The sequence below is a fragment of the Sinocyclocheilus anshuiensis genome, unplaced genomic scaffold (genome assembly GCF_001515605.1).
Source record: "Sinocyclocheilus anshuiensis isolate Anshui unplaced genomic scaffold, SAMN03320099.WGS_v1.1 scaffold776, whole genome shotgun sequence".
In the NCBI taxonomy this organism is placed as follows: Eukaryota; Metazoa; Chordata; class Actinopteri; order Cypriniformes; family Cyprinidae; genus Sinocyclocheilus; species Sinocyclocheilus anshuiensis.
The window spans coordinates 609613-620034 of record NW_015555808.1 but is presented as its reverse complement, the minus strand read 5'-3'; the positions used below and the strand labels follow the sequence as shown (position 1 = coordinate 620034).

General features: G+C 36.5%; 1 protein-coding gene across 1 annotated transcript in view; it reads right to left on the bottom strand.

Annotated features, from left to right (window-relative positions):
- Positions 1–10422, bottom strand: part of LOC107675075 (vasohibin-2-like) — a 31625-nt gene that overhangs the window by 14941 nt on the left and 6262 nt on the right. Inside the window, exons 3-5 of the mRNA XM_016469280.1 lie at positions 9421–9477; positions 9061–9135; positions 2761–3142 (exon numbers count right to left, since the gene is read on the bottom strand). Of these exons, the coding sequence (XP_016324766.1) occupies positions 2761–3142; positions 9061–9135; positions 9421–9477 (514 nt within the window). The remainder of the gene's footprint in view (positions 1–2760; positions 3143–9060; positions 9136–9420; positions 9478–10422) is intronic.

Sequence of the window (10422 nt, the reverse complement as noted above, 5' to 3'; positions counted from 1 at the left end):
TAAGATACATCTTAAGAAGTTTCTTAAACAATCCAAGGAAGCAGCATTCCTAATAAACACAGGTAATGCATTCCATAACTTAGGCGTGTTATAGGAAAAAGCCTTCCCCCCCATGGTTTTTAATTTACAACGAGGCTGATACAAGGAAAAACAACAAGCAGAGTGGAGAGAGCGAGAAGGTGTGGAAAGAGTTACCAAGTCACAAATGTAATCTGGAGCCAGCCCAAGCACTGGCCTTTTGTGTACATAGAAAAAGTCTTAGATCTTTGAGTTCAGCTCATGAAAAATGGGGGCAAAAACAAAAGTGTTGCGTTTATAATTTTGTTCAGTGTATGTTAAAATCAGAGTTTTAAAATCAATACGTGATCGAACTGGGAGCCAATGAAGTTGCTGGAGCACTGGGGTAATGTGATGGCGTGAGGATGTATAAGTCAAAACCCGCGCAGCTGAGTTTTTAATATATTGTAGTCTCTTAACAGAACTTGCTGGTAAACCCCCAAAGAGAGAATTGCAATAATCGAGCCGTGATGTGATGAAGGCATGAATAAGCCTCTCAGCATCAGGCCTAGAAAGAAAGGGTCTAATGCGAGCCATGTTACGAAGATGGAAAAAAGCAACTTTAGTTATGTTTTTGAAGTGAGAATTAAAAGTCAACTGCGCATCAAAAATCACACCCAAATTACACACCTGAGCAGAAGGAGATATTTGGGTATTGTCAACTGAAAGTTTAAAATGACTAAACTTAGTAATATTAGATGGAGTGCCAATTAATACAATTTCCATTTTAGAACAATTTAGTTTTAAAAAGTTGTGTTTCATCCATGCCTTAAATTCCAGCAAACAGGCAGAAAGAGTTAAAAAGGAAGAAGTGGAATCAGGCTGAGTGCTAATATAAATCTGGGTATCGTCCGCGTAACAATGATAGCCCAGGCCATACTTCTGAATAATCTGCCCAAGAGGCAGCATGTAAATACTAAATAGAGCAGGTCCCAAAACTGACCCCTGAGGGACACCCTGACACAAAGGCGCAGTCTAAGATCTATTAGTACCCAGGTAAACAAACTGAGAACGTTCTGAAATATAAGATTTAAACCAGTTCAACACAGTTCCAGATAGACCATTATGTAGTAGTATTAACTTCATTATGCTACTAGACAACAGATTTCCCAAACTCAATCGCTCTATATATCATGTTTTCCCCAAATGAGCTGCACAAGTGATGAGAGGCAACTTGACATTGAGATGTTCTCAGTCGTTAAAAGTTGATTTTTAAAATTCATTATGAATGACTCTGTCGGCTCCATGCTGATGATGCCAGATGCTGGGTGTTCAGTACCTTAAGAAACTCCTTCAAGGTAGACTGCAATAATAAATTTAGATTTTATTTCTGCAAACTCATTACTCATATAATTGTAATGTCCTTGACTCAAAGATGACTAGTTTAGTAATTGGTTAGTCAAAAAGGCTTTGTTCCAGAAAATGCACATATATTATACATATATATTCCTGTCACATGCTCTGAAATGTTCATATAGCCTAAACATAAAAGACAAGTTGCAAAAACATTTAGGTTTTGAAGAGCGAGTCCCAAATTCCTTAGCATCCATAAAAATATGCCTACATTCCACTCAAACATCTAGAGTGAAATTTCCACTCTCTGGAATTACATTCTCTTTATATAAATAAATATAAATAATATATTTATTAAAATATTAATAATATATTTTAGTTATAGCATTTTGATTACAAAGTAAAAAAATGTTAAAAATGAAAAAAAAAGTCAAAAATGAAGCATGCATGGATGAATCGTTCACAATAAGATCACAAATGCAATGTTTTGAAGAGTGAGCCCCAAATTCCTCAACATCCATAAAAAGACACCTACATTACTTTTAAACATCCAGAGCAGTTTCCACTGTCTGCTCATGTGGTTCATGGAAACTATGTCACAGCTGATTGTGGTCATCCATACAAGTCAAGACTGCATGTGAGAAACTGGGAGCACATGACCTACTTTTTACTGTCTAGATGATAAACATGTCCCATGTTGCAGTCATACAGATGATGTCAAGCTGTTATGCTGGTCTAGCTCTTCATAAACGGCCAAGGACAAATAAAGATTCTCCTGAACCTGGTTCAGTCATAATTTAACCAGGGAAAAACATTCCAAGTGTTTACTTTAAAATAACAGAGTATAAAAAGTGTGATCCTTGTAATGTGGCTCCGCCTCCCACAGGACCTTATTTAGTTCATACTGACCTACCTTAGTTTTTGAGAGGGACATTAAATCTCTGTTCCAAAAACCTAAGATGTCATTTTGGCAAAATTATAAGGCAACAAAAATATAAATATAAAATATCAATAAAATATTTATAATTTACCAATAATATACTTATAAACGATATCAATAATATAGTAATGGTATTGATAAAAATTTTATTTAATCAAAAATTAATTGAATAAAAATAGGTTTGCTCACAATAAGATAAATAGCGCAAATGCAATAACACATTTAGAAAACAGCCGTTAAGCATAAAACAATTCTCATTACTGGAAATAAAATAAATATTAACTGAAATAATTATATATATATATATATATAATTATATATACACACACACACATACTTATTTAGTACTAAAATGACTAAATAAATATAAATAAATTAAAACAAAATTTTATTCAAAATATTAACAAAAATACCATATTATATCAATGATACTAAATATAACACTGTATCTTAAAAGGCTATGGACTCACCTTCATCCTCATGTCACGGCCATGCTTCTCCAGCTCTTTGCGCATGTCTTCACGGCCCTGCTTGCAGGCGTTGATCACCAGATAGTTCCACTCAACAGGCTGGAAAACGTGCGGATTGTGGGGCACGTACAGGCCAATTTTGATCTTCTTCATGGTGTGCTGGTAGAGGCGGTACGAGTCCTCAAAGTCAAACACCAACTCGCTGAGCGTACGGAAGCTCAGAGATCTGTCCATAAGGTCAGCACGTCGACTCATACCCAGGGTGCCATATCGGCCGTTACAGTAAACGCCCAGCACCACGTGATGGAAGTGGTGGCCGGAGAACTGGGTCTTAAAGCTGATGGGGAACCGTTCTACGGAGGTCAGACCGTTGGTTAGGTAGCTGGCAACAGAGGGTCAAGGATTTCGCTAACGTTCATTTGTGATGGGTTTAAACACGACAGGTTGGGTGAAATCAGTCAAAAAATTTCAAGTCAAAAAATAGCAGCTGCTCGTTAATGAAGTAATAATTAAATGGCAAATAGATTTTTATCAGTGTTAAAATTCCGGAGGATACCAAAGTGTTTCATGAAAAATACCAAATCCTCCCCAAGGTTTTTAACTTGGTGTGTACTATTGATTTTTCCAAATCCAATCAGAGCTTTCAGTAAGTTTAGTTTTGCTTACTTCCTGAAAATCGATCAGCTAATGACTTACTTTAGGTCAATAAGAAGCTGCCCTTAACAACCAGTTAAGACTCTATTAAGATATATGACAGTTAATATTTGTGAGTATATTCTCAGAACCGACAGCTTTTAGTCAGCTGACTAAAAAGTGACAGTGATAAGCGATGCGTTTTACGCAAAGTTGAACATTGTTCAACTCTCTGTGATGAGAAATAACGCCCGAGCGCTCAACGTGAAAAAGACGCTCAGCGCTCGGCATGCTCCTGGCGTTTTAAAAAACGCGGCGCTCCCATTGAAAACAATTGAAAAAAAAAATGCTAGCCTTAGGGAAAAACGCTTTGGTGGACACGCGGCCTTAGACTTAGAAGCTGCATAGCAACACCCTAGCAACCATCCATAACACTCTAGCATTGTGGCAACAATGTCCGCATGTGCAAGAACCAATAAAAACACCCAAGCAATGACCAACTACACAATGTCAAAAAATTTAGTTCAAAAATATGGACAACCCGAACTCTAATAACATTAATATAAAAAGCCGAACATCTCAAGTCGAACAAAAACCTTCTCTTTCCATGATGTTGCAGGGGAGTGATTGTATCTGCTTACAACATGGCGCCGCGGATGGCCGCCTCGGTGTGGAGCTCTCCAGTTGTTTTAATGTTTTTGTTAGTTTGTCCCGTTTTTAGCTATATTCCCACAATCAGTTTCACCAGGGACGAATTGCTGAACATTCAGCAGTACACACCACCCAATATTTCACTGTGTATTGTCACTGTAATCTCTTTGTGCTGTGGAAGCTTCTATCACCAAAACAAATTCCTCGTATGTGTAAACATACCTGGCAATAAAGTTCTTTTTGATTCTGATTCTGAAGTTGGTCAGCAGACACTCAGCTAGACTGGCCTTCCCCTTGGGCCTTTCCTTGTCTCTGCCTGATCTCTTCTGTGGTCTTATGTAAGTGATCTGTGCTCACTGCGGCATGGCAACACATGATGCGGCAGTTGCTGCCACGAGGAGTCACCAGGCTGTAAGTGTATCAGCAGGGTTCACACCAGGACCCATCTGCAACTATGGACAAAAAAATACTACTTTTTGATTATCTATTCACGAACAGCTTGTAACACTCCAAAGAGAAAGGAAAACTTGAAATCGCATCATATGACCCCTTTAATGCCATCAATCACATCTGTAAACTTAGTTGTATTTCTTTTAGGGTATCCATGATTTTTATTTACAAAATACAGTACAAACAAAACAAAAAGAGATTAGCATGACTGCTGTTCTCCTTTCTAATGCTAATTTTGAATTCATGTTGCCTTGAGGTTGCTAAAATGAGGAAATGATGCTTTATTTTTTGCAACCACCCTTTAAATTAATCATTATCATCACACTTGTCAGTAAACAGTGTGCCTGTGCCTTTTTGCTGTTGGGTATCGCTCAAGCTGCCAAGTCAGCCAAGAGCACATACCACAGATCTGTTGAGCCATGTGTGTCCAACAACACAACGCAACGTACTGGAACGGCTTCACTGCTTTGCCATCTGCCTTTCAAAGACAATCACTAGCACAATATGCTGGTATTCCATAACACAAGCATTCTCATCTATAAATCAAAAACTCCAGTGGTCCACAAACAGTTAGGCTGTTCCTCAATTGGGATGTAACGATACACCGGTTGTCACAAATCGTCACATTCAAATCGGTTGAGATGTTAAATTAATCGCGATACATTTGGGAGTGGGATTTCATATGAATGTATCTCTGAGGGGAACTGACTGTCTTTAGGATAGTTTAGATGGAATGTTCTTTTCATCTTGCCTCTGTATTATACATAGTATAGTAGTGTTCATAAGTGCAGTGCTGCTTTATTTACAGTGGTAACCAAGGAAACGCTGTATCGCTGTTGTTCCATAAGCGTCACCTGTTGTCAGAGAGTGAAATTGCATTCTCATTCAGCCCATCTACTGTTTTTGTTTTGTGCAGATGTTTTATGTAGTATAGTTTCACAAAGCTAAAGTCAGAACATAAAATAACTGCTCATGCTGCATTTATGCAGCATCTTTGTTTGGATCGTGATTAATACAGTGGTTGCCTTTAATTGTAATTGGAAAGAGCACAAGCAAAGCCTTTGTTCATATGAATAAAGTGTATTTAAAGTGTATTTCAATTTCAATGAAGATATTTCTTTTATTTGTATTATTTATTTATTTGATTTGTTGTTTATTTTAAAATTTCAATTTAGTTTTGCTATTCGACATTTCAATTTGACAAAGAAATCTGCAGCATTTTGTCCAAGCAATAATAAATGATTTGGCTCACGAACAGTAGGCTGCAAATAGGTTCATATTAATTGAGGCCTTGGTATCATCAGCAGCAACGTTGTTACTGGTTGGTGAAAATCTTTACATTTTGTTAAGTAAAGCAAACATTTTTTACAGAAGAATTTTTTACACTGGTGAATCATACGTAATAAGACAAAACAGTGAGAAAGCAAAGTTACATTTAGATTTTTTTCAAAAGGAGAATTGTTAACTCAAGCCCATTATTCTTTTGTAGCATTTTGAACACAAAACTTGTTGTTATTCGAAGTAAATACAGGTTCATTCAGTATGGTTTTGTTCGTCTGCAGCTCGTTTGAGTTTCCTTCTCTCTCTGTGTACACAAATACACACACCCACAAAACCCCCCAGCAGTGTTGTAATGAGAAGACACCAGAGGATCACATTACCCATCAGCAGGGCCATGTGATCCTCTCAGCAGCAGTGCCGTGAATTTCAACATTCTTATCTGCAATGCACGCATACCCAAACCTGCGGGGATTACTTCTGATATAGGTTCCAAGCACACAGTTTTCACTTTGTTCATTTTGTCTTCGTTTGAATATGCAGACAGTCTTTTGATAACTTAATTTCTATCCAAATTTTGTATGAAAAATAAGTGAAGACCAAACACTTCTCCTTGGGTTGTCCTTGTGATATAACAGTTAAAAATGCTGACCTTGCAGATTTAAAAAGTTTAAAAGAATATGGCCTAAACTAGTTTTACATCCCATTTTTTGGGGTAAATCCATCGTGGACACCTACAGTTGAAAAAATTATTATCAGGATATCTTCTTTTTGATGTTCAGACCCAACTGAAATGTTTTTTAAGTTGTCATAAATGGTTTCTGCGCTACTATTAACAACAAATGGAATTGCACTAGGTATAGCCCCGCCCCCAAGCTCACACAATTGGTTATGTTCTGATTGGGTAAAGGCAAATTCACACCAAGAACTACAAAGATAACAATAATGATAATCATTAATAATGATAGTTCTGTTTATTATAAGCACGCGCTGCAGTTTTGTCATCTGCCACTCTAAACACTCAAACTCTTTAAAGCAGAACGGATTCTGATTGGCTGTTGATGTTTTTATCATTCATCAGCTGAAAAAAAAATGTTTTGGAAGTGATTCCAACAATATTGTTCTTCAGCACCATTTCGTTATACTTGTGGTGTGAATTCTGCTATTCTTTTACATTTAAACAGATTTTTAAAGGGGTCATGACATTTAATCATTTAATCAAGCTCTACTGTAGAAATGGCTCATTTGGATATTGTGGGATTTGTGACGTTATAAGGGCAAATACATTTGCATATGACTAAAAATTGATCATTTCACACAGAAAGTCAGAATGAGGGTTTAAAATGATTGTTTTTCCATTTATATACTTGTCTAGTAAGAACTTTTTAGGTGCAGTATTTTTTTTTTAATGGCTTATAGCAACCTTAAATTTACAACAACAATAGCCTCAGTGTTCTCTGATACTCTACTCATTGTTATGATGTTTGAGTCCAGTCCTCACTGCGGCTCTCGTGAAACACACCGCAATCTGCAAAGCAGATCTCCACAACATTTCTCTGCTGCACTTGGCATTTGCACGGACAAAGATGACATTCACCTTGAGTTAAAGGGGTGGTTCACTGGCTTTTTTCTAGGTTTGATTGTGTTTATGGGGTGCAGTCTAACATGTGTTAATGCTTCGTTTTTTAAAAAACTTAATGGTAGGCCTATGTTTTTTGTTTGTTGTTGTCTCATACTTTTAGATACGCTGTTATTTGTAAATTCTACTGCTGGTATTAGCTTTTAATATACGGTTTTGTCCTGATTAAAGCTTTAATACAGTACGGCAACTGCACACACGTCCATGTTTAACGCTTCTCATAGCTATGTGAAAATAAGTGTATAAATGGAACAGAACTGAGCTGATGATCTGAATGAGAGAGAGGCCAAGCAGGCGACGCGAGGAACATTATTAAGAACCGCTGCTTTAGAACATTTTGAAACTTACTAACGTTATAAAAAGTGAAATCGCAATCAACCACACCTTTAACCCTTGGCCTGGATCTGATGCGCAAACTGACACTAATAGTTCCTGAAAGAACTCACCCTCCCAGTGGCACTGAATGGCACAGCTGCATCGATTGCATGGACAGGAAGCTGCGGCTCCCTTCAGGAGAATCTACTACGACTCCTAGTTTCCTAGCAACAGCTGAGCCTAAAAGCTACGGGCTGAGTTGAAGGGGTGGGGGATCATGAGGGAAGACAGTGATTTGAAGCACATTGCCTTTGACAGATCTCTGCTTAGTCTTCCATCCCAATTTCAGCAATTGAAAAATCAACAATAAAAATAAAAGTAAGGGAGAAATGGGGCTTTCCCATGACAAATTAACTGTGCTCCATGTTCCCGATAGTGATAATTACTTTTATAAGAACTGATTTATACATTAGGGACTGAAAGATGTTCAAGACTAAAACAAAAAGGCACTAGATTTCTACATTTTCGGAAGAAAGTGTGAGTGCTACCCACATCTATCTATGTTCTAATGCTTGTTATTGATCTTATTGTAAATTATTTATCCATGCATGTTTCATTGATTTCAATTGAGAGTGTATTCAATCAATCATTATTTATGTACACAATTATAGCATTTTTTTAACAATTACTCGTAATATTTCTATTTATCTTTAATTTATTTTCATTTCATTATTAGTTTTAGTAATTTTGGTCGTTAAACTTATTTTAAAAGTTTGTCATATGTGACCTTGGACCACAAAACCAGTCATAAGGGTCAAATTTTTTAAATTGAGATTTATATGTATTCTGAAAGCTGAATAAATAAGCTTTCCATTGATGTATGGTTTGTTAGGATAGGACAATATTTGGCCGAGATACAACTTTTTGAAAATCTGGAATCTGAGGGTGCAAGAAAAATCGAAATATTGAGAAAATCGCCTTTTAAGTTGTCCAAATTAAGTTCTTAGCAATGAATATTACTAATCAAAAATTAGGTTTTGATATTTTTATGGTAGGAAATTTACAAAATATCTTCATGGAACATGATCTTTACTTAATATCCTAATGATTTTTAGCTTAACAGAAAAATCGATAATTTTGACCCATACAATGTATTTTTGGCTATTGCTACAAATATACTCCAGCAACTTAAGACTGGTTTTGTGGTCCAGGGTCACATACAATATTTATATTTAATTTTATTTCTGTTTTTTTTTTTTTCAATAAAACGGTTTTTAATAGTTTTAGTATTTGTTAACAATAACAACGCTGTTGTCAGTAAAGCTAAAGGATACATTCCAAGGATAACTGCTTCAAGGCATTTGATGGGAAGTGATTCTCGTATCATCTCTCTGGCGGTCTCCATCAACCTGGAAAGAGATAAGATTGATGCAATACAGGGTCAGTGACTTCTTTTCAATCTAAAATTAACCTAAAACTTGTTTTCATGTCTGGTTATAAGCTCTATATTTTGTAAAAAGGCATGTTGGCACTATTTTAAATTAATATCACACCTGCTTTTTAAAAGAGATTTTCCACCAAGAGCACAAAATAAATATAAAACAAGAAGGAACAGGAAAAAGAAAAGACTAAAAACAGGAAAGACGGGGTAGACAGACAGGATGATGAAATACCTCAGTGATGGCATCACTTACCCACTCAGAGGTCTGGTTTTCTTAATCTCAAAGAACTGCGTTCCTGTATGGTTGTATCTGTCAGCAGTTAAGGAGCTACGTGAAGTTTGTACGGCTCATTTAGGAATCCTCATTTTCCTGTTTTTTCATTGTGACTCATGCGTGTCAAAATGCACAGCTGCGAACAATATCCTGTTGAACCCTACATACTCATTACCCTTCACAGACATTGTTGTATTTGTGGGAGGAAATTCAGATGCTGATATATTAATCGCACACAATGATGAATATAAATAGCCACAGCAGCTGAAGTCATCTAACCATCAAGTAGCATAGACAAGGCAATATCCAACGTAAAGGAATAGGTCAGCCAAAAATGAAAATTTGCTTAAAATTGACTTACCCTCAGGCCATCCTAGATGTAGATGAGTTTGTTTCTTCATCAAACAGATTTGGAAAAAATTCAGAATTACATCACTTGCTCACCAATGGATCCTCTGTAGTGAATGGGTGCCGTCAGAATGAGAGTTCAAACTTCTGGAAAAAAAACATCACAATAATAAGCAAGCAATCCACATTACTCCAGTCCATCTGTTAACATCTTGTGAAGTGAACAGCTGCGTTCATAAACCATAATAATGCTTCCACTAGTGAAAAAGTCCATCCCCTGTTGTCCTCTCACATCAAAAACAACATCAAATCTGTTTTCGTTTGTTATGGTGTTTTTGCTTCCGATTCAGACAAGACAACTTTTTGACTGGAGAAAACAATATTATGGATAGATGACTCGTATATTAGCAGCAATGATTTGAATTAAAAATGTCTTGATGGATTGTTTCATGCAAACACACAACATTTCACTTTACAAGACTATAATTGATGGACTGGAGTCGTGTGGATTATTGTGATGTTTTAATCAAGTGTCGAACTCTCATTCTGACGGCACCCATTCACTGCAGATCATCCATTGGTGAGCAAGCAATGCAAATTTTAATCTAAAATTTCTCAAAATCTGTTCAGATG